We start from the raw sequence: 25,606 nt of genomic DNA, 5'->3' as shown, positions 1-25,606 counted from the left end.
AAATATAAAAGAATAAAAAAATAAACTAGCCTATATAACCATGAAATTTAAATACTGTAGGCCTACCATTAAGACATGTGATTTTTGCAGGAAGCTAGTCATTAATTGATCATTAAAAGTGAAACTATCTTAAAATTAAGTTTTGAAGAATTTAAGGCTTTGTGCAGATCACAATCGAATGTTCATTTTTAGTTTTTTTATAAATCTAATAACTGGTCACAATATACATAGCCTACCGTTCAAATTCCTGGGGTCAGCAGGACATTAATAGGCTTACTTTTATTCAGCAAGGACAGCAAGGACACATTAAATTGACAAGTAAAGACTTTTTTCATTATTACAAAAAATTATATTTAAAATAAATGCTTTTCTTTTGTACTTTCTATTCATTAAAGAAAACGGAATTTTTTTTTACACGGTTTCCAATATATATATATATATATATATATATATATATATATATATATATATATATATATATATATATATATATATATATATATATATATATAGACTAGGCTATATACAATATATAAAAACAGGACAACTGTTTCCAACATTAATAACAATAGAAGCATTTCTTGAGCACCAAAAAAATCAGCATATTAGAATGAATGGACGTTTTCAGCTTTGCCATCAAATTAATAAATTACATTTTAAAATATATTATTTTAAACTGTTATAACATTTCACAATACTACTGCTTTAACTGTATTTTTGATCAAACAAATGCAGCTTTGTTGACCATAACAGCTTTCAAAACATTTACAAAATCTTACAGACACCAAACTTTTGAATGGTAGTGTGATTTATTGCCTTTATTAGCACGTTTTTAAACAAAGTGTAGCCTATGCTTTATCAATGCTCTCACATTTCATGTTCTCCAGATGGATTGTGGACACTCTTGATGAATATGATTGTCCCAGCTCCTCCTCTCAGACATGCTGCCGCAGAACAGGCTCCGCTCGTGTCCAGATGGCTTGCAAGGAGCGTTCTGAAGCCAGTCACAGCCTGTAATGAAAACATACTTCTTGCCACGGACTCAAACTTTCTGAAGCTCCTGGCACAATCTAAATAAACCAATTGTAAAAAAAATAAAAAAAATAAATAAATAATCATTTTAAACACAATAGGTACTACACTGTAAATAAAATCTAGTAATGCAGTAAAAATGTAAACATTTACAGAACAACCTGTAGCCTACATTTTACCATTTAAAACTGTAATTTACACACACAAAGCCGGTAAATCAAACAGCCCTTTTCTATTAATTCCAACATGGAATTAGCAAGGCCATGTTGCTGCTTAAATCGTATGTACTTTTAACATATACTAAAATTACTACACTTTTTCATGGACTTTTAGTTTGTATTCCTTACTTACCTGTTTCCTGTATTTCCTTTGCTCTAGTTTCCCGCCATTATCTGATATCATGGAGATTAATTTAACGAGCACAGCTATTGTTTGTGTTATGTTTGATACACACTGGAGGAGTACATCTACTTCATGCTATGGATTGATGGTTCCTCATTCACTGTGGGTAAAGCAGAAGAGACCATCGCCATCGTCCAGCCCCAACTTGCACCTGTCACGCGGCCAAGCCCACAATGGACCCTGAGCAGGGGGTAATGAAGAGCCCATGCAGGAGCCTGAGCCTGCAGCCATGCCGACCCGAAGCCTGAACCCATCACAAGTCTGACCAGGAGTGTGAGCCGGCAACGTCCATACCAGTGGTTGCCCTGCACGCTTATTAAACAAACTCCAGCTGGTACAAAACGCGGCAGCTAGAGATCTTACCAGAACCAGGAAGAATGACCATATTAGCCCAGTTCTGTCAACACTAAATTGACTCCCTATTAAAAATCATACATTTTAAATCTTGCAAATTACTTCCAAAGCATTAAATGGTTTAGCTCCCCAGTACTTGAGCGAGCTCCTAACCCATTATAGTCCTTCACATCTATTGTGATCTCAAAATTCTGTCCAGTTGAGAATACCTAGAATATCAAAATCAACTGCTGGCGGTAGATCCTGTTCCTATTTAGCATCTAAACTCTGGAACAGTCTTCCTAGCATTGTACGGGAGGCAGACACACTGGGTGTCTCTCAATGTCAAGGATACTTCCTTGGCAGGACGCGTCCTTCCAAGTCATTTCATTCAGAGGCTAGGCGAGGATCCTCTTTAGGATTCGAGAGAACACGTAAATGGAACATTCTAGCAAGTGCACGTCATTGCGTCCGTCAGTGAAACCCCGCGAACTCTAACGCGAAGCGGAGGGGTCTTGAATAAACCTAAAAGGGTTGTATTCGCTGTAAAAACTGGCTCGCTATCCCGCTTATTACATGGCTGCCTACCTAACAAAATAAGTCAATAATAATAAATCAATAATTTGAGACAAAATATTGATTTCAAAAGGAGTTTATTGATTTAAAAATAAGTGTATTGCCTGAGTGAAAAGAACTGCGTCCATAGCAACATTCTAGCTGTTAAAACACATGCAATGGTAAAATATGTGAAATGCCGGTGACGGCAAAGCTAACAATTGTTAAAATGACAGGTTAGCCATAACGTAATTTGTAATATCAATACGGTAGTAATTTGTACTGGCATTTAAACATTAAACTTTACTTATATGACGGTTATAACAAATGTATGGTAACGTAAATATAGCCTACTTGCATTTAAAAGCATATTGCCCCGTTATTGCTCCGACTCCGCTAACATCCGACTTTTTATTTTATTTTTTAAACAAGATAGCAAAGCTGCGCGCATAGGATTGTGGGCGATGTGATAGCGCGAAGAGCGCGAAGTCTACACATATGCACCCTTTCCTGTATATGGGATATTTTCCGAACGAAGGACTCCGCCCTTGGTTGAAATTCTGAGGATCCTCGACATTGGAACAGTCCTTCGACGGATGTCGATGACGTAGCATCCTCGAAATTCCGGCTTCTGAGGATCCTTCCTTGACATTGAGAAACGGCTACTCTGTCAGTTTAAATCTAGACTAAACACAAGACTATCCCCTGCGAAGGCCTCATCGACATGACAAGTTTTTTTTCCCAGACAAAAGTTTTTCCTCTGTACCGATGAAAACGTTATCAAAATGATACCCATTCACACGGATCTGCGGAAACAACTAAAAACGCTGTATTATGCATGCCAGACAAGTAATTTGACCCAGCTGGACCCAGCTGGTCACCGCTGGTCCTATCCAGCATAAAGATTTTTTTATCAGATGGTTCAATCTGGTTTTCGTACTGCTCATAGTTCAGAGACAGCACTGTTGAGGGTAACCAATGACCTTCTCATTTCTGCAGATTCTGGATCCCCCTCTCTGCTCATTCTCCTTGACCTTTCAGCGGCCTTTGATACTGTCGACCACCATATCCTACTAAGCCGTCTCCATACTGACATTGGTCTCCGTCACTCCACACTGGACTGGTTCACCTCATACCTAGCTGACAGGACAGAGTACGTCCACCTGGGATCAGCCAGGTCCCGAACAGCCCCTGTCACTTGTGGTGTCCCCCAAGGATCTATCCTAGGACCCCTGATGTATCATCAGCCGTCACGGCATCTCTTTTCACTGTTATGCTGATGACACCCAGTTATACCTGCGAACCGACTCAAACCTATGCTCTACCCCGGTCCTTTCATCATTATCTGCTCTCTCATCAGCTTCTGCTCCCTCTTCAACATCATCTCTAGCCCTCTCAAACTGCCAGGAGGAGATTAGGGCGTGGATGAGTTATAATTTCCTCCAGTTGAACAGCTCTAAAACTGAAGCCATACAAATCGGCACCCCTCATCAGGTCCAGTCATCACCCATAACCACTATCTCTTTCTCCGGTCAAGACATCCCCCTCTCAACTACTGTTACCAACCTCGTGTGAAGCTGGACCCACAACTGACCTTTGAAAATCACATCAAAAATACAAAACCTGCTTTTTTCATATCAAAAACATTTCAAAACTCCGCCCCTTCCTCACTTTCTCTGACGCAGAAAAACTCGTCCACGCCTTAATTTCCTCCAGGCTGGATTACTGTCACAGCCTGCTTATCGGTATACCAAATAAATCCTTCAAAAACTTCAATTCATTCAGAACTGTGCTGCCCGAACTCTGATGAAAACCCGCAAATACGAACACATCACTCCCATTCTTGAGAACCTCCACTGGCTCACATAACATCACGAATTCAATACAAGATTGCCCTCATCACCCATCTTTGCATCTATAACAACGCCCCGAAATACCTCTTAGACCTCCTTACCCCTCACTCATCCACCCATAACCTCCGGTCCCAAAGCACAAATCTCCTCCATCAGCCACGTTCAAGACTCCGCACCATGGGAGACAGAGCCTTCTGTTCTGCTGACCCTCGCATCTGGAACTCCCTCCCTGAACATCTGAGAAAACACCAGTCTGTGTGGACACTTTTAAAAAAGAGCTTAAAACTGTTTTGTTGTAAGTTGTCCTTAGGCTTTGCTAATTTCACTCTGCACTAAAAACTCCTCTTTTAGCTGTCTTTTCTTATGTATTTTATCACTTCTTTTTTATTATCTCTTTTTTAATGTGGTTTCTGTAGCACTTTGAGATTCTTTTATGAAAAGTGCTTTACAAATAAAATGTTTTATTATTAATATTATTACATAATAACACATAAAAAAGTACACCAGAAACAAACAATATAAGGTACATGAATAAATTTAAAAAGCCTAAATGAATAAATTTAAATTTGTATTTTAAACCTCTTTTATAATATATTAAAGAAGAATATGTTTTGCCATATGGGATATGCTCCACTTAGCATGATTACACAAACTAACATGTAAAATTCTTTAATTCCCCTAAATTTACTTTAGTTTCCTTTTCTGTGGAAATAAACTGCAAGGCTTTTTGGAACTATTCAGTTCAGTGTATTTTAGATCCCACGTAACCCATCTGTATTTTACACTGGTATATTTTACCAAGTAGAGTTTCCTCTTTTGCCCTATACAGACTTTAGAGTCATTTTTGGTTCAGTGAAAGTACATCAATCCAGCATGCAAGTGGAAACAAGCTCATTTTATAAAAAATAAAAATAAAAAAAGTACATTTGTTTTTTTTAAACATACTTCCATTTGAATTTTGACTTGAATTGACTTTCCAATTATTTAAAAGATTTAGAAAACTTACTGTTTGATTTTTATGATTAAGTGCAGTAAAGAATAGAGTTTATCAGGTCAATCACATATAGAGTGTTGACCGTATTAATCTGAGTGTGGAATGAGGCAGCGCTACAGAAGGATCTGACCTCTGAGTTAATGATTCAGTTCTGTCTGTGTATTTGGTTTCTGTGTAGCGCACTCATGCTTGTTCTGCCGCAATACAAAATATTTTGCACACAAAAAACAAAATTTCTGACCACAACAGTAGATGGGTGTTTCACTTACTTAAAATGACATCAGAGTAGCCTACTATATAAAAGTGTTTTATAAAACGGTGTAGATCAGTACCTTTAAAACATGTTGATTCTGCAGTGCATGATGGGTTACCCCCTTGTCCTGTGCCTGCAGGACGGAAACATGCTGAGGTGAATGACCTCGCAAGCTTTTACCTTGATTCAGAAACAGTTATTCTCCGAATGCATCTGCATCTTTAGACATCTCCCATATCTCAGGCCTGTAAAATATTCAAGTACAGTCACTCAATCATGGCTTATTTTGTATAAAACGACTGCATGACAAATGGTTGGATGCTCCTGAAAAATTTGTAACATCTTAATCTTATCCTTAAAGTCCCCTGTGGGGAAAATCTAGCTTTTAATGTTGTTTATATGTCTATGTGATGTTTTTAATTAATATTAAGACAAACCATGTGCAAATTCATAAGTCAACACCATTGCTGATTTTCTTTTTAAAACTGCAGTGAACCAAAGACAGTCTCAAAAAACACGGTTTGAAATCGCTGGTGTTTCTTACGTAACAAACTTCCTTGTAACCAATCATGTCAACATGTGATCGTCAACTAGTGAATCTCTGAGCTGGTGCGAGTGAGTGGAGGCGGGGCTAATTTGCATATTCATAGAACAGTGTATACTAAATGAGGCAAGGGTGTAGAGTTACATTCAAGCTATTTTAAGGCTTGAATATTTTTTTTCAAGGAAAAATATGAAATTTTGGTGATCAAAGATGAGTTTTATGGGGTTAAAAGACTACAGGGGGACTTTAATGAGATTTTGAGTTTGAATGTCAGTATCATAATAATCATCTTGTAAGCACATGTGCCTGAATTGATTTTTGTGGGACAATTATCTCATGTCAGTGTTTGTATACGGAGGTCATTCACCCTCCCTGACAGAACAAACCTGCCGGACAGTTACCTCACCTGAGCCAAACTGACCAAGACATTTAACTACAAACACACACTGCTGGCAGCAATCGAGAGATTCACAACCGACACATTCCCGGAGCTTAAAAGAAGTCTATCCAGACACTTGCTAGGGAAATGATTGGATTTTAGGAGCATCCAAGGAAGAATTTTCACTGTAAAACTTAAAATCTTAGAAAAAGAGAGTAACTTTGGATCAGCCAGGTAAGTTTACATGCAGTGTTGGTTTGAAGTCTGAAATGATACATTATGTTCCTCTGTGATGCAATTATCCTGAAGCATCTGTTTTCTTAATGGCATTAGAACAGGCAGAACGATGCCAGGAACCGTAAAGCTGCGCAGCATCAAGAAGTTTGGACAGGAAAATGATGGTTATGAATTTTCAGGAGAGGGTAAAGGGTTTCAAAAATTAATCTTTTAAAACTCATCTCAAATCTATAGCACAATCCATTCAGACACGAATGAACATATTGATTCTGTTACAGCGACAAATGGTGATTACATGTGAGTTCTGCTTTTTTTTAATCTAAATTTGTTTATTTTAAATAAAGCATTGAGAATTGCTTCTTTTTAATGATTCTAAACTAAACTTGTGTTAATACAGGACAATGGGAAAGGATAAAAAGTAAGTCATATTTTTCTTATTTTCCTTGATGACGAAAGCTTGTTTTTTCACATTTACTTTGAGCACCACAAACTATTTCATTCACAGGTCCAAAGACGGGAAGAAAGAAGAATCGGCCATCCGCGTTGGCTTCTTTCAGCTGGTAATTCCTCTGAGATATATTATAACACTGAGAGGAATTCTGTTGTTAGGGGTAATATGTTTTCTGATTGAACAAACAAAATTATGTTACATGGATGGACACCTGTTGCATAACGTACAGTTGTGAGTGACCAGTTAGTATTGCCTGTAAGGCCAAAAGTGTTCTAAAATCAAGATTTTGTGGATCGAAAATTTCATCTGAATATACACTGCCCGGCCCAAAAAAGAAAAAGAAAAAGAAAAGAAAGAAAGTTGTTTTTTGGATTTAAATAGGCAAATGCTTAAGAGTCTATGATTGGATACTTATTGCAGTGATTTTGTTTATAGCACGATACGTTTGACAACAGTTCTTCTAACCTTAATTGATGGAGTGTGTAGCTTTTCATTTCTTAAACAATCATGCAGGAAGACACATCAAAGCCATATTACAGGATGACAATGCCAAGATGGTTGGATCAAAAATAGATGCACCTCTTGATGGAAATAAATGTTGTGATATTTTTTCCATGAAGAGGTGCATACATTTTTGGTCAAGATCTTAAATTGACAATGCAAGAGTCCAGCACTCTGTAAAGTCTCCTCCAGCACATCCCAAAGACTTTCAATGAATTTATGGACTGGACTCAGAGCCACTTCATGTGTGAAAACTATTCTTCAAGCTCCCTCACAACCATTCTTTCACAATTTGAGCCTGATGAATCTTGGGGTTGTCATCGTTGATTATATTAATAATAATAATAATAATTTGTTACATTTATATAGCGCTTTTTCTGGGACCTCAAAGCACTTCACATTATGGAAGGGAGGAATCTCCTCAACCACCACCAATGTGCAGCATCCACCTGGATGATGCGACGGCAGCCATATTGCGCCAGAACGCCCACCACACACCAGCTTATTGGTGGAGAGGAGACGGTAATGAAGCCAATCAGTGTATGGGGATAATTAGGAGGCCATGATGGACAGAGGCCAAGGGGTTTGGCCAGAGGCCCAAATTTGGCCAGGATGCCGGGGTTACACCCCTACTCTTTTTCGAAGGACATCCTGGGATTTTTAATGACCACGGAGAGTCAAGACCTCAGTTTAACGTCTCATCCAAAGGACGGTGCTCTTTGACAGTATAGTGTCCCCATCACTATACCGGGCATTAGGACCCACACAGACCACAGGGTGAGCGCCCCCTACTGGCCTCACTAACACCTCTTCCATTATGGCCATGATGTGTCTACATGGTTGTTTAAGAAATAAAAAGCTACACACTCCATCAATTAGACTTAGAAGAACCGTTGCCAAACATATAACACGATAGAAACATAATAATCACTGCAATAATGATCCAATCATAGACTCTTAAGCATTATTTAAATCCAATCCGAAACTTTTCTTTAGGCCGGTCAGTGTAATTTAGCTGTTCTGTACAGTTTTGCAGTAGGCCAATTTTGTACAAACAAATACAAAAGATGAAAAGTTTGTACACTACTACATATTATTAGCCTACCTAAGCCTACATAGAAATGTGTTTTGCATTTGATGAAAGTAGATTAAAACAGTGGGCAGTAACATACTGTATGAGTTCATCACAAACACACAGGGGTAAGCCAACACGGCGGTAAAATAACCACAAAACACTTCTTAGCATAATAAGAATAATGAAAATGACATGTAAATGGGAGTGAAGAGATAAACATCTTACTGCAATTAAGTCCTTACTTTGATTATTAGAAATAATCCCATTACTGGTGAACATGTAAATGGATGTCCCCTGCAGTTTCGCTTTGCCAGCTGCCGGGAGATCTGGATGATGATTTGTGGGAGCTTGTGTGCGATTGCTCACGGTTCAGCGCAGCCGCTGATGCTGCTCGTGTTCGGGATGCTGACGGACACCTTCATAGACTATGACATCGAGCTCAATGAGCTTACTGACCCGGAGAAAGTATGTGTGAACAACACTATACAGTGGCGAAACCTGACACAAGAAGAAAACCTGGCACTGAACATGACCAGATCATGCGGGTGAGAATAAACAAGCAGGGGTTTTCAGTTATTTTATTTTTTCCCTTGTGATGGATTCACTCTAAAATCAAATGCAGCTATTTATTTGAATGTATAAAGACTCATTTATTTTGTGTTAGGAAATTAGTAAACGTGATGTTTCCAAAATGATTAGTCATTTTATTAAAGCCAAAATAAATGATTGAAATTATTTACTTTGTATCAAGGGAACAGTGTATATTTTATTTTCTGATCAATATTAGAAAAACATATTCAATCAAATCAAATGTATTTGTCTGGCTAAAAAAAAAAAAAAAAAAATATATATATATATATATATATATATATATATATATATATATATATATATATTAGGGCTGTCAAAAGATTAATCGTGATTTTTGTGTTTGCATAATATTTGTGTGTACTGTGTATAATTATTATGTATAAATACACACACAATCATGTATATATTTAAGAAATATTTGCATTTATATACTGTATATACATTTATATCATTTATATTATATATAAATATTTTATATATAAATATAAGCAATTTTTCTTAAATATATATATGATTGTGTGTGTTTTTATATATATACATAATTATACACAGTACACAAACATATATTATGTAAACACAAACTTTTATTTTGGATGTGATTAATTGCAATTAATCTTTTGACAACCCTAATATATATATATATATATAAAACATTTTTTATATATAAATATAATAAAACTTTCTACAGTTGAAAATTATTTCCTATTTTTTCTCTCTCAATTTTTCAAAAATGTTTTTAATGTTGGTGTGCTCTTCTGCTTCAGGCTATTAAACATTGAATATGAAATGACCAATTTCGCCTACTATTATGTCGGCATTGGAGCGGGGGTCTTCATTCTTGGATACCTGCAAGTGAGACTTTTCAACTAATTACAGTTGGTTCTTTCTTGTTTTGTAAACGCAATACGAAACTTGCAAAAACTTAAATAATGTGCATCATTTTTGCATGACCTTCTTATAGTATCCATTAAAGGGTTTTCTCTCTCATTCTGTTTCCTTCAGATCTCTCTGTGGATCACTGCAGCGGCTCGACAGATTCAGATCATCAGGCAGATGTATTTCAGGAAGGTCATGAGGATGGAGATTGGTTGGTTTGACTGCACCTCTGTGGGAGAGCTCAACACACGCATGTCTGAGTAAGACACATTCAAACACTTTCCAGAGCACAAATGCTAAATAAACAAGTTACCTAACATTGTGTGTGTGTGTGTGTGTGTGTGTGTGTGTGTGTGTGTGTGTGTGTGTGTGTGTGTGTGTGTGTGTGTGTGTGTCATCTCATGTGATCCTAGTGACATCAACAAGATAAACGATGCCATTGCGGATCAGGTGGGGATCTTCATCCAGCGCTTCACCACATTCGTGTGTGGTTTCCTCATGGGTTTCGCAAAGGGCTGGAAACTAACGCTGGTCATCGTCTCAGTGTCTCCTCTGATTGGGCTCGGAGCAGGTCTCATGGCTCTGGTGAGAAAAGAAAATTCTTCATCTTTTTTTTCATACATAAGATTTCATGCATCTCACATTTTAAACACAACAGGCCCGTTCACACCAAGAACGACAACGATAAAGATAATGTTAACTATCAAAGTGGATTTCGATTAACAGATTTATATGTCATCAGCTCTTTTAATCAAAGACGAGTGTTTGAAACCTGCGGATTGCCCGGCACATTCCGTTGCTCCTTTTAAATCGTTTTTCTATATCAACATGCTAGAGTCTGTCATCTTTGACCGGTGTACCGAGTTTTTCAGTCCCACATTTTTTTAAACGGCCTGTTTTTAAAGGGGACCTAATATGCCTCTTTTTACAAGATGTGATATAAGTCTCTGATGTCCACAGAATGTATCTGTGAATTTTCAGTTCAAAATACCCAACAGATAATTTAATCAGTAAATGCCCATTTTTGAGTAGAAGGGTAAATTTTGTTTTCGGGCATGTACCTTTAAATGCAAATGAGCTGCTGCTTTCCAGAAGAGGGCGGAGCCACTACAGCTTGTTCCCCTGATACTCTGCCAAACACTAAAATATGTGATCTGTTTGGTTTTGATTATCATCTCTATCGCGGTCACGCTCACTTGACATTGCAGTTCTTCATCATCATGAAAGGTTATTATCTGCATGTGTTTTAAAGCCAAATCCGTCTAAACTTCTGATATAGGCCTATGGTTTTCTGAGCGCACACATCTGAAGTATGCTCACAGAAAGCTGGATGTCAGATGGAGCGCCCCATGAGTATTAAACTAAGTTCTCTTTCTAGTTTGAACTGTCAAATACACAAAGTTATGTCAAAAACACACAGTTCACACAAACACTTTTGGTTATGTCTGTGAATGTAAACAGCAAGTAGAAATTGAATGTGTATTTTAGATCTGTGCATTAAAGTGAAAGCAGGGTAATATACAGTACCTACTGCTATATATGCTGTAAATATGAATCAAACAACAAAAGAAAAACAGAAAATCACTCACTGCTCTTGATTGAATTTAGTATCTTTAATAAGAATACATTTCTTGAATGCTCTGGCGAGGAGATAAACATGTGGGACTGTGTTCAGCTCCCACCGAGGGCGGGGCTATGCTAATAGGGCAGAGTCCGTCAGCAGTTGTGGGCGGGGCCTAAACATTTGTGACGTCACAAAAGCTACAACCTGCAAACGGCTTGTTCTGAGACACTGCTTATGATTTATGAGGATAAGAAAAAAAAAAGGAGAGGGTGGATTTTTACCATTATAGGGTGGTTGTGTGCACACACTGCCGACACACATTTATGTTCAAACACCATGTAAAAGTGAATCGTGCATAATAGGTCCTATTTAAAAGTAAAAAAACAACAACATTCTGTGTGAACTGCATTTAGTTTTTTCCTGAACTTAAAGCGCTAAATCTATCACGGCCAGCGCAGACAGAGGCGCCACTGACTTTTGCCACCTTACTGGTGTAACATGTAGGCCTAACCTGCAGAAAGAGTCACTGAAAAATCCCCAACATTAAATTCGGCATGAAATGAAAAGAATGACGTCAAAACCCGGAAGACCAATTTGACCCGGTTCCCTCAAGATTTTCCAATGGGTTTTTATAATGGGGATTTATGAACAAAATACGGTCTGTGGTAAACATAACTTGATGATACTTCAACGTTTTCACTCAAGAATGTAAATTACACACACTCACCCAGGGCTTGGCATTAACACCCGCCAACCAGCCAAATGCTGGTGGATTTCAGCAGTGGCGTGTAACGCAGTCACTCCTACGAGCCACTTTGGGTTGAATTTTATAGGCCTAAATAATATAGAATTTTTTTAATTAGTTTTTCAAAAACGTGCAATGTAGTGTTAATTTTTCAATACTGAAACGCTTCCATCACTAATTTTCCGCAGAATGGACACACGATACCAGCTGTGCTTTCTCGCTCTCTCATCTCTCCGACAGCGAGTTACACACAAACCCCCATCCTCTCACTCACTCGTTTCATTTGCTCCGGATGAATATTGTTGGTGTTACAGGGCTTGAGTTTCGGCTTGGGATTGCTTGTATTGCCCATAATTGTACTCATTCCCACAAAAGTTTGCGCACATAAATCCGCCTCTCAGTATTAAATTGACTTCTTTTTTGCAGCTTATTGCTCTTAAACAGTCAAAAGTGTTGAACGTAAACAGTTGAGAAAGAAAATGCCAGTGTAACAGTGTAATGGATCCGTGCGTCAGGTCTTAAAGTGACAGCAGGTATTATAAGGTAATATACCTGCTGCCAAATTATGATGATTAATATTAAATATCTATATGGCAGATGGTCTCGATGGCGAATTGTGGCCAGTGACAATGTTGAGTGGCTAGTAACTTTGGAAAACCACTAGCCACAGTGACTGGTAAGCAAAAAAGTGAATGTCAAGCCCTTCACACCCTCGTACCAATAATGTGAATTTTGAAGCTGTTATGTTTTATAAAATGTATGTTTCTCATAAGTAACTAGATTAGACCAAGTATCTCATAAATTGAAAAAACGCATTATAAAACCCTGTAAGAAAACGTCCAACCGGCGGCTAGCGTCACACCCAATGGGATTTTTACGTAGGCTTTGTGGATTATCGCAAAAAACAAGTACTGTGATCAACAAAAGTTTATGATACTTACACATTTTGTCCATTAAGATAATTTGAAGCCTATGGTGTCGCCAGAAGTAAAAAGCTATTAGGCAACAAACAAACTACTTGCGACTTCAACATCACCATCACTAAGCTTCCGACAATTTTTATCTATAAACATTTTCCCAGAAAGTTTGAGTTACAATAGTTATTATAATAGTAACTATAAGCATAAAGAGGCTGTAAAAGCGAACTGAGTTTACCTGTTCAGCGTGATGACGTTTAATCTCCTCGACAGCCTCTTTAGTCCCATTTAGCTTGTTAGCAACCGTCTTTTTTAAGACAAGCTACAGCTTCAAAAATCACGAGTGGGGTAATACTTATGTATTTTATGTCGTAGAATAAAAGGTAAAAATGTCTAGAGCTTGTGTTAACCGCAGACCTTATTTCAGCCATTTAACATAAATCCCATTCAAAACCCCATTGACTTCGGGACGATGGAACCGAAAGTGATAAATGCTAACTCGTTTCTGCGTTTTGGCCTACAAAGTGATGTCATACCTGCACCAGTTTAGTCTTCTGGGTTTTGACTTCCTCCCCTCAGCGCTCTATTGATTGGACCATTGTGGTTTTCTATTGGTGATGTCATGTGAGATCCATGATGATGTGCATGGATACACACTATTATACAATATTCCATAAAAATTAGGCCGTGTTCATTTTGATTTCATGGTGAATTTGATCTAGTCCGTCTGGAACAAACATTGGCTGAGTGGAGTTACAAGACACTCCATTTGTCTATCACGTCCGAGGGCCGTAACAAACTGTTGTATAAAGTTAATTACAATATATTACACTTGTTTTGATTGCTTGTGCTTGTCTAGTTTGTGGCAAAACTGACGGGAATGGAGCTGCAGGCGTACGCTAAAGCAGGTGCTGTGGCAGATGAGGTTTTGTCTTCTCTTCGTACTGTGGCAGCATTCGGTGGCGAGAAAAAAGAAGTGGACAGGTAACTAACCATCATCTTTACACATAATGACTCCCGCACTGCACTGTAATCAGAAATGTACTGACTCTGTTATTTCCTTCGAACTGATACCATAATTCAACAGTCTTTACACGTTGTATTTTCTGCAGGTATGACCGTAATCTGATCTCTGCTCAGCGATGGGGCATCAGGAAAGGTCTGATCATGGGGTTTTTCACAGGGTACATGTGGTTCATCATCTTCCTGTGTTACGCACTAGCTTTCTGGTATGGGTCCAGTTTAGTAGTGGACACACAAGAGTACAGTCCAGGGACTTTACTACAGGTACACACACACATGATCTCATGCAAGCACATGAAAAAGAACCCACACATCAAGGTTAATTTTGTTATTCACATTACAGAAAAGATATCACGTTTTGTTTTGCAGGTATTTTTCGGAGTGCTTATTGCTGCGCTGAATTTGGGCCAGGCGTCTCCTTGTCTGGAGGCTTTTGCTGCTGGAAGAGGGGCCGCCACCATTATCTTTGAGACCATAGACCGCGTAAGAACCCTGCGGACAACGGACATCACAAAAATCACATGAAAAGACTAATATTTGTCTCAAATCCGGTGTTGTTATTGTTAACTAAACAAAAAAAAAAGTATTAGACTATTACAATTTTTGAAATAAATCTGAAATAAAACAAACATAAATGTTAGATGAAATCTTGAACTTAAAAAACTTAAAATTAATCTTAAAATGAACTTAAAATCTGTTGCTAATTGAAATGAAGTTAAAGTACTACAGTTGCTAAAACTAAAGTACAGTACATTTAAATGAAAGCAAAATAGATATAAAATACAAAAATAGATAAACATTACGAAAACATTATATTCAACATCTTATTTAAACCTGTAAGTAAACAGTTTTTTTTGAGTAAAGTGACTTTTAAAATCACTTGTTTTAAAAAATTTTTTTGAATTAATTTGATTTCATTTGTTGTTTATTTATTTTTATTCCAAACTCACTTTAATTGTTATGCTGAAAATATTTGTTAAATTAAATAAATTCAATCATTTTATTAAATAAAAAAAGTCTACTTTGGACCACTTGTATACAGAAAAAAAAAAATCTGACAGATGTCAATCCCATGAGCACCGAAAATATGATCTTACACGGATAGCAAATGAGTGTTAAATCTGTGCTGGATTCTAGTAAGTGTAGAAAAATGCACAGAATGAAAAATCCCAGCAAGCTCCAAGCAGGTGCCAGTCAGAAGACAACAGCTGTATTATTGCATGTCTGACATCTATCTGAGACAGCACACCTTCCCGAGTGATGGACTGACAGGAATATTGTCGAATTTTCAGGAACCAGAGATCGATTGTCTCTCTGAGGCTGGATATAAGTTAGACAAAGTGAAAGGAGATCTGGAGTTTCATAACGTAACTTTTCATTACCCATCTCGACCTGAAGTGAAGGTAAAGTTGAAACGTACACCAGCACCAGTACCAGATCTGCGGTGCTCCTACTTTAGATGAACTCTACTCTCCTCCTTCTCACAGATCCTCAATCAGCTTAATCTGCAGGTGAAGTCAGGAGAGACAACAGCGTTTGTGGGTCCCAGTGGTGCTGGGAAGAGCACCGCGATCCAGCTCCTTCAACGGTTCTATGACCCTAAAGAAGGGATGGTAACGAAACATCTCTCTTACACGCTGCCGTGTTTTTTGGTGAACATCGTTCAGAAATCCTTGTAAGTGTTCTTTCACTTCAGGTTATGTTGGATGGTCATGACATCAGGGGCCTGAACATCCAGTGGCTGCGTTCTCTGATTGGGATTGTGGAGCAGGAGCCGGTTCTGTTTGCGACCACCATTGCTGAGAACATTCGATACGGGCGTCCTGGAGTCTCGAACGACGACATCATCACAGCAGCCAAAGAGGCCAATGCCTATAACTTCATCATGGATTTACCACAGGCAGGAGACCACCAAATATGTCCAACATACATAGACATCATAATTAATGACCATCTTGGTCTCTATATTATATTATCCATCCATCCATCCATTCTCCATAACATCCATCCATGTCCATAACACTCAACCTCTGTAGGGTCACGGGAGGCCTAGATCCTATCCCAATTATATTATATTATATTATATTATATTATATTATATTATATTATATTATATTATATTATATTATATTATATTATATTATATTATATTATTTAGGGCTGTGAATCGATAAATCACATCCAAAATAAAAGTTTGTGTTTACATAATAAATGTGCGTGTACTGTGTATAATTATTTTGTATATATAAATACACACACGTGCATGTATATATTTAAGATTTATTTTTATTTTTATATAAAATATTTATATTTATATATAATATAAATTATATATACATCTATATACAGTATATACATGCAAATATTTCTTAAATATATACATGCATGTGTGTGTATTTATATATAAAAAATAATTATACACAGTACACGCACATTTATTATGTAAACACAAACTTTTATTTTGGATGTGATTAATCGCGATTAATCGTTTAACAGCCCTAATTATATTATATTATATTATATTATATTATATTATATTATATTATATTATATTATATTATATTATATCTATTTGTTTCAAATATTTCAAAATCCTGAAGGTTTCTGTTTATTTTTTTAGGTTTAAATTACATTTGAATCCCTCCTTTATACTACCCTTCAAAACTTTGGGCTCAGTAAGATTTGTATTTAAAAGAAATTAATACTTTTAATCAGGAAAGATGCATTCAATTGTTTAAAAGTGACAAAAATAGATTTATAATGTTACAAAAGATTCCAATTTCAAATAAATGCTGTTTTGGTTTTACTTTCTATTCACTTTACTTTTTTTCTATCAGCACAACTGTTTTTAACATTCATACCAATAAGAAATTATTCTTATTATTATCACCAAATCATCATATCAGAATGATTTCTGAGGGATCATGTGACACCGAAAACTGGAGTAATGATGCTTGCTGAATATTGAGCTTTGCCATCACATGAATAAATTACATTTTAATATATTTACAAAAATATAAAACAGTTTTAAATTGTAATAATATTGCAGAACATTTATGGTTTTATTAATCAAATAAATGCAGCATTGGTTAGCATAAAATATTTTTTTCAAAAACATAAATAAAAGTCTTACTGACCCCAAACCTTTGAACGATAGTGTATAATAGTAAACATGTTTCTTCAACTTTTTGATCTTTTCTTTTTAGAAATTTGACACTTCGGTCGGTGAGGGTGGTGGCCAGATGAGTGGCGGGCAGAAACAGAGAATCGCAATAGCCCGGGCACTTGTGAGGAATCCCAGAATCCTCCTGCTTGACATGGCCACATCAGCTCTGGACAATGAGAGTGAAGCCGTCGTACAGGAGGCTTTGGACAAGGTCAGCAGTTGCAAAAAAAAAACAGGAATAAAATATTGTACGTCGAAATCACAGAAGATTTGAACAACCATCAATCCTCTGTTGAAGGTACGAATGGGTCGCACCACCATCTCCATCGCTCACCGTTTATCCACAATAAAGAATGCAGACGTGATCGTGGGATTCGAGCATGGCCGTGCCGTGGAACGAGGAAAACATGAGGAGCTGCTGGATAGAAAGGGTGTCTACTTCACCTTGGTCACTCTTCAGAGCCAGGGAGACAAAGCCCTCAATCAGAAAGCCCAACAGGGTAACACACTCTCTACTACTAGAGATCAGCTCACATGACTAGTGTCAATGTTCTCCAATGCATTGAACTCTGTGGAGCAAAGCACCCTGAATTGTCACGTGGTACTCAAAGTTCAAATTATTTTAACTTTGAACCCATTGCCACCGACCTGAAAAACATCCTATTTTTACTTGCTGTCAATGACTCTCAAATCTTTTGGAGTAAAAAGCAAAAATCATCTTGAATACATTTCTAATTTCCGTTGAATTTTTCACTTAAAGTTTTTCATTTAATATTAATGTTTTATTTTATTTCAGCTTTATTTCAAATGAACGAAAAGGATTTGAAGTGAATGTCCTTCTAATCTCTCACTCTTCTCAGACATGGAGGAAGCTGAAAGTATTGATCCTGATGCGGAGAGAAAGAGTCTCAACAGGGCAGGAAGCTATCGAGCTAGCTTGAGGTAAAAATGGTGAAAAACTTTATTGCTCAAGCTTTCTTTTCTTTTCTTTAAAGAGCGCTCAAGCTTTTTCAAACCCTAGTTAGCATTTACATGAAACCACAAGAGACTAAACTAATGATCAGTTGATTCCAGTAGAATTTGATGGTATGTTGCAAAGCTAATCCTTTAAAAAAATCTAAATTGACCAGATTTTTAAAATGGAAACTGGGTCCACTTCCTATTTCAGTGGTCGGTCATTAGCTATGTTTTCATCCACCTATTTTTTTTGCGCATTTTGGGATATTGCATAAAAAATTATGGCCTACTTTACTCAAGTAGGCCGCTCCATTGGTAAGTGTGTATAAGAATAACATTTTATATTTTAGTTTTTCACTTTTTCTACCTCACTCTCTCTCTTTTACTATACCTGCAGGGCTTCTATTCACCGAAGATCTCGATCACAGCTGTCGAATGTTGTACCCGAATCCTCAGTGGCCTTTGCTGGAGAGCTAGGCCCTCGCTCATACTCTGAAACCTGCGTTCCTCAGGAGTTCATGGGAAAGGTTAGATCTCTTCACCTCCATGGGCCTGACATATCTCGCAAACATCTCATGTATGTGCATACTGTATGTGTATATAGAGCATCCTTCCTGAGGATGATGTAGAGGTGGTGGAACCAGCTCCAGTGGCTCGTATTCTGAAATATAACGCTCCCGAATGGCCCTACATGCTCTTTGGAAGCTTTGGAGCTGCTGTGAATGGAGGGGTGAACCCAGTCTACTCTCTCCTCTTCAGCCAAATCCTGGCGGTGAGGTTTCTGCCTGCTATTCTCCTCTACTGCGTGTGTTTTCTGTAAGCATGGCTTTCATCTCTTTCTTTTTACTTGCAGACATTCTCGATGCCTGATCCTGTTGAACAACGGAGGGAAATTAATGGCATCTGTCTGTTCTTTGTATTTGTTGGATTGGTTTCGTTTTTCACACAAGTGTTACAGGTTTGTCTGCATATTGAGCCTTTTGATTATAATATATATTGTAAAGATTTTGTAAACAATTACAGATCGATGAAAAATTCTATGCATTATAGCATTGCTTTGGTGTTAACAAACCTCAAGGGGGCGATAGAGTTACTTTCAAACACGACCCGAATCCAATGTTAGCTTCACTTCCTGTCTCCTGAGATACCTTCATCCAATCGATTTGTTTTGAAGGCAGAATAGATGTATCCTTCGCTGCCTTTGATATCCCACAATCCTTTGCGTTCCATTCTGTGACAGTTAACTTATGGGGCTGATGGGGCAGCAAGGCACCAAAAAAGCACTTCCTGATTTTGCAGTTAGAAGCGTTCCTAGGTCAACATATTTGGTTGATTCTGGAACAAAATTTTCTGTTAAACTTAATCCTAACCATATCCCCACCCCTAAACCTAAACTAACTTATGAGTTATCCCATTTGGGGAAATGATAGGTCAATAGCACTTATGTAGAAGCATCTAACCCAGACAGCAACACAGGATCTGGGCCGACACCATAATGCTGTCTGGGAACCCTGGTTATACACCTAAACTTGACATAAACTGTAAAGGTGTCCCTCAAATCTGATTGGTTGATTGGAATGCAACCAAGATGTTGATCCAGGAACATGTTGCACTTGGTGAAAACAAAGTTTTCGGACGCAGCCAGTGTCATGCTCAATCCTGTCCCTTCACAGAATCCTGTTCTCCTTCCTAAATGTCTAAATAAATGTTTAAAATGTGCAAGTTATCCTTATATGTAGCCTATATGTAGATTATGTCACTGCTATGCTAAACTACTAGGCTAAAGTGTTAGCATTCTAATGTAGGCTAACTGAAAAAAAACAAACAAAGGGAAAAGGACCATTTTAGCTTCAGTAGTATAATGTGATATTTGGCAGTCACCATAATGAATAGTTACCATATTTTTATGACTTAAGCTGGGTGCACATTCAAATGTGTTTTGGAAAAAAAACATTTATTTCATAATGTGACCCCCCCCCCCCCCCATTTTTTGAATGAAAGGTTAAAAGGATAAACAATGCAGATTTATTTTTTACAGCCAGTTTTGATCATATTAACCAGGGGTGCCATTAATTATGACCATGACTGCATAGTGCCTTGGGCCTTTGTTTGCTTTCAAAATATCTTGATCCAGCTACTTCTTCTTTTTATTTCTTTCTATCTTTCTTTTTCCCCCCAGGGCTATGCATTCTCTAAATCTGGGGAACTGCTGACACGTAGACTGAGGCGTCTGGGTTTTCATGCAATGCTTGGGCAGGAGATCAGCTGGTTTGATGACCGCAGAAACAGCCCAGGTGCTTTGACCACAAGACTGGCCACCGATGCCTCACAAGTCCAGGGAGTAAGAAAAACATTTTTAAAATCTATTTTTCATTACGACTAGATGATGTGCACCACATTTCAATCATTTAAAAATAATGCTTAATTACAGTAAAAAACTCTCACTCCAGGCCACAGGTTCTCAGATCGGCATGATCGTGAATTCTCTGACCAACATCGGCGTGGCCATTATCATCTCCTTCTACTTCAGCTGGAAGCTCACTATGGTCATCCTGTGCTTTCTGCCCTTCCTGGCTCTCTCTGGAGGGTTTCAGGCTAAGATGCTAACCGGATTCGCCAAGCAGGACAAAGAGGCTATGGAGACAGCAGGACGGGTGAGCTCACACTAGACTGGAGTAGACATCAGCTTCTGCATCAGGCTTTTTAAATGTCTCTGTGTCTGAGCGCAGATATCTGGAGAAGCTCTGAATAACATCCGCACCATTGCCGGCCTAGGAAAAGAGCGCAGTTTTGTGGAAATGTTCGACACGCAGCTGGAGGCCCCGTACCAGGCCGCGCTGAAGAAGGCTAATGTTTACGGTGCCTGCTATGGGTTTTCCCAGTGTGTGGTCTTCATGGCGAACTCCGCCTCCTATCGATTCGGTGGATACCTGGTCTATCAAGAGGGGCTACACTTCAGTATGGTTTTCAGGTGAGATAACAATGCCACAAAGTGTATCGCTGGTTTAGTAAATGTTCATAATTTGGAGAGGTTCTATCAATACAGGGTAATTTCAGCGATTGTAACCAGCGGCACTGCTCTCGGTCGAGCGTCCTCCTACACTCCCGACTACGCCAAAGCCAAGATCTCTGCCGCGCGATTCTTCAAGCTACTCGACCACATTCCCAAAATTAGCACCTACAGCAATGAAGGAGACAAATGGGTAATTCAATTATCAACAACAACCATTTATGGACCATATTATCTGGAATAAAGTCACTACATAAGTTTCACAGGGTCAAAATTGACCGCTCGCAAAGACCCGCCCCACTTAATTACTGTCGCTATGTCCGACAAGCTACGCCGCTCACACGCCACACCATGTTGTCACGCAGTGAAAAATACATCGCGAAGCAGAGAGGACACCGACAACACGCTGACAGACAGGACAGACCAGGTTACTTATAATATAAGTCTCACCTTTCAAATTTGGTCATTTTTTAAAAGAAATTTAAACAATAAATACCGTTTTGTGGCTCTTTAATGTGTGTGACAGATCGATGTAGAGCATCAGTTAAAGCTGCTTGTGAACTGATCATCTCTTTCTTCTAGTTAATTTATAGCATCAAATAAACGTTAATGAACAAGAAGGATGTTGTTTTAACCGCGGAAAGGCGTCAGTACACTCTGTTTTTCAAGTTCAAATCCTCCCATGTTAATCTACTTAAGCCGCGTTTCCACCGCGGGAACTTTCCCCAGGAACTAGGAACTTTGGGTTGGTACTCGGTGTGTTTACACCGCAGGAATCAGGGTCTAAATGAAGTTTCGGGTAAATATTCCCCCCTCCGAAAGTCCCTGCTGCCGAGGTAGTACTTTTTCAAAGTTCAGGAACTTTCGGGGGTGGGACTTGTACGCTGAACATGCTGATTGGATGACGCAGCATTCTATTTTAACCGGCATTTTAAAAAATCTATTGCGGTTCGTGGCTTCATGCAGTAAGAGTCGTCTGTCTGCAAATATAGAATTTAATAAAATAAAAAAACAGCACGACCGACGACGAGGTTCAGGCTCTATTAAGCGTATTTGTGTAACAGGACATTTTCTGCGCGTTCGTCCCAGCCATCTCGCGGTCAATGTCCGCATCGTCTAATTTTATAGCATTACGAGCTTTCTGAACACGCTTTATATCAGTGCTCGTCTCTTTTCTGTCGTTTTGTTAATTACCTCGTTAGTAAACCAATACATGATCATCACAAACAACTGCAGCACAGTTTGAATCTCCTCCATACTTATTATAAATGTGGCGCTCAAAACTGATTACTGTCCGTCGCAGACTGGGAGGAGCAGTTGCGCACAGTTTACATAATCTTCCCGGTACTTTAGACCGCGGTGTAAACGCAGAAAGCAACCGGTCTGGGGCAAAACATTTTCCTGGGAAAAAAGTTCCTGGGACAAATTGTTCCGGGTAATTTCGGTGGAAACGCGGCTTAACTCTCCTGACTGCTTTGTCGGACAAAATGGCGGATGGCGAAGTATGATTGGTCAGATCACCTGTCAATCAAGCTCCCTGCATTGCTTGAGTGTTGAGTGAGAAAACACAGATGTCGCATCGTAATGTAAAATACCTGTTAATAAAACGAAATGTTTACATATATTTTAAACACTATAAATATGTACTTTAGTCATTAAAAAAAGTTTAAATTAAGCATAAATTATGGTAGCATTCATTAGCTATAAAAAAAACTTATTATAAACAACATTTAAAGCCAAATTTAAAGCAAAACTGAATTACAGGTGTGTGGTAAATGTGCTATTCAAATAAACTTGACATGCATGATCTTGCTAACAAACAGACCACAGTAATCTCCAGTAGTTTAATTGACTTATTGCATTGACCAATATTTAATGTCATTGACCGAATTAGAAAAACATAAATTTATTATTACTGTTGTTTTGAGGAAAAGTGAACGAGAGAAGGAAAATAAAATGTTTATGTATATAGATAAATCCCCTGCCAAAAAAAAAAAAAAAAAAAAAACTTGGGAAGAGAAACCAGAGATTCCATGTGTAGTCCAGTGGAATAACTCATGCAATATTGTTAGAAAATCAGTTGATCAGCTTGCTAAACTATACAAAGCCGAAATATGGCTTAATTCAAATTTATGGGCTGAATACCTCTCATTCCGGTGATTGTGATGGTACAAAATGTGACTCATATTTTGGAGAATACAGTATATTTATCACAATATCTATTATCAGGACTGACATGTATTTGTCATATTTCATTCTCCTAGAAATGTAGGAGAAGTTACATTTTAGTATTGCATTATTTCTTGGCACAGCAATTTAAAAATCACCTGCCCTACACAAGCAGGCAGGAATATAACACTTTCTCTTTCTCATTCTTTAAGGATAATTTTAAAGGGGATATTGAGTTTATAGACTGCAAGTTCACATACCCGTCCAGGCCAGATATTCAGGTTCTGAATGGTCTGAATGTGAGTGTTAAGCCGGGACAGACTTTGGCCTTTGTGGGCAGCAGCGGCTGTGGCAAGAGCACTAGCGTTCAGCTATTGGAGAGATTCTATGATCCTAACAATGGACGTGTGGTAAGAAAACGGTTAAGATCTTTTACCGATATTTTGAATGTTTGTTTTTGCTTTAAAATCTTTATTGAAACACTGAGTTTGTGATCTAATCATTGTTCTTTATCGTTTAGCTCATTGACGGCCATGACTCTACTGGGGTCAACGTCGCTTTCCTGCGCTCTAAGATTGGGATCGTCTCTCAGGAGCCAATTTTGTTTGACTGCAGTATTGCAGAAAACATCCGCTATGGAGACAATGAACGAGAGCTCAGCATGGATGATGTCATCTCCGCGGCCAAGAAGGCCCAGCTGCATGACTTTGTCATGTCACTTCCTGAGGTGTTAAGTTGGGAATCTTCGGATTACAAGGATTTAGAACTAATGCTGCATTCACTTAGTGTCGGAATCTATTTTAATTACAAAACAACAGTTCGGAGATTCTGCTCTAAGCTGTTCACATCTTTAGATCAAAAAATTATTCATTTATGAAGTCATTTATTTATAAAGGACATTTAAAAACAACAGAAGTTGACCGAAAGTGCTGTACAAAAATCAATATTATAAAAAATAAAAGATTCAAATTTAAAGTAAGAGAAATTAATAAAAATCTTCTTGTGAGTGTGACAAAAATGTTAATTTGCTTGATTGTTTATTCCTCCCATGATGCAGAAATACGACACTAATGTTGGTTCCCAAGGTTCCCAGCTTTCCCGGGGTCAAAAGCAACGCATTGCTATAGCCAGGGCGATCATACGAGACCCCAAAATACTTCTACTGGATGAGGCCACCTCAGCACTGGACACAGAAAGTGAAAAGGTGAGCCAGAAAGCAAGAGTTTTAGAGGATTTTCATTGTTTGTTGGTTGTGTGAGAACTCATCCAGTTTATGTTTGTTCATCTGTGTGCCAGACTGTACAGGAGGCTTTGGATAAAGCAAGAGAAGGCAGAACTTGTATCGTCATTGCTCACCGTCTGTCTACTATCCAGAACTCTGACATCATAGCTGTGATGTCTAGAGGATATGTTATCGAGAAGGGCGCACACGACTATCTCATGGGCCTGAAGGGGGCGTACTACAAACTCGTCACGACCGGAGCTCCAATCAGCTAATTTCACAGGGAAGGGTTTCATACGTCCTTCTAGTGATACATAGACAAATATAATAATAAATCAGCTGATATTTGGCTGATTAAAACATCTTCTTGGCAGAAATATTTGTACTGAATTTTGAATAAATATTGTAAAAATAATAATAATTTCAGTAGGCTACATTTATCTCATATATATGTTGATAAAAAAAAACTTAATCTAACAACACTGAATTTTAAAACTAGAACTGTTTTTTGTTGTATGCATTGCAAAATGAATGTATTTATGTACTATCAAATAAAACTATTAAACAAAATAGCAGTCTGAGCTGTAAATGTCATGATTAATCACTCTGGAGCCAGAGGAAATGACATCATGACAACACTGGTTTAATGATGGCGCCACAAGAACGTGAACAATCCCAAACCCTTCATTAGCGACTTTCATGAGCTGTGACTTCAGAGGCTGCAGACAGTGAAAGCATAAATGTTTTAGAGTCCAGT

At 38.0% G+C, this 25,606-nt stretch overlaps 1 protein-coding gene across 1 annotated transcript; it reads left to right on the top strand.

The window, feature by feature from the left end:
• Positions 1-6,372: 6,372 nt before the first annotated feature.
• abcb11b (ATP-binding cassette, sub-family B (MDR/TAP), member 11b) lies at positions 6,373-25,406 on the top strand. Its single transcript, XM_079596509.1, has 29 exons — positions 6,373-6,579; positions 6,679-6,767; positions 6,861-6,879; positions 6,980-7,000; positions 7,088-7,142; positions 8,910-9,154; positions 9,965-10,052; positions 10,203-10,336; positions 10,490-10,661; positions 14,162-14,286; positions 14,415-14,589; positions 14,695-14,808; positions 15,618-15,728; positions 15,813-15,938; positions 16,022-16,225; positions 17,532-17,702; positions 17,790-17,991; positions 18,352-18,433; positions 18,846-18,975; positions 19,053-19,220; positions 19,302-19,406; positions 20,628-20,789; positions 20,899-21,102; positions 21,178-21,419; positions 21,495-21,651; positions 23,840-24,037; positions 24,148-24,354; positions 24,685-24,831; positions 24,924-25,406. The coding sequence occupies exons 2-29, from the start codon at positions 6,692-6,694 to the stop codon at positions 25,122-25,124; spliced, it is 4,041 nt and encodes a 1,346-aa protein (XP_079452635.1). The 5' UTR covers positions 6,373-6,579; positions 6,679-6,691; the 3' UTR covers positions 25,125-25,406.
• The last annotated feature ends 200 nt before the right edge of the window (positions 25,407-25,606 follow it).

This window comes from Phoxinus phoxinus (genome assembly GCF_949152265.1).
Source record: "Phoxinus phoxinus genome assembly, chromosome: 22".
Classification (NCBI taxonomy): domain Eukaryota; kingdom Metazoa; phylum Chordata; class Actinopteri; order Cypriniformes; family Leuciscidae; genus Phoxinus; species Phoxinus phoxinus.
The sequence above is the reverse complement of the archived record's forward strand: the minus strand, read 5'-3'. Positions and strand labels throughout refer to the sequence as shown.

Excerpts from the sequence above, each read along its gene's own strand:
- abcb11b (XM_079596509.1), top strand. The coding sequence starts at position 6,692 with ATGCCAGGAACCGTAAAGCTGCGCAGCATCAAGAAGTTTGGACAGGAA. Across the intron at positions 19,221-19,301 it reads TCTTCAGCCAAATCCTGGCG|ACATTCTCGATGCCTGATCC; the intron begins GTGAGGTTTCTG and ends TTTTACTTGCAG. Across the intron at positions 21,103-21,177 it reads CTATGGAGACAGCAGGACGG|ATATCTGGAGAAGCTCTGAA; the intron begins GTGAGCTCACAC and ends GTCTGAGCGCAG.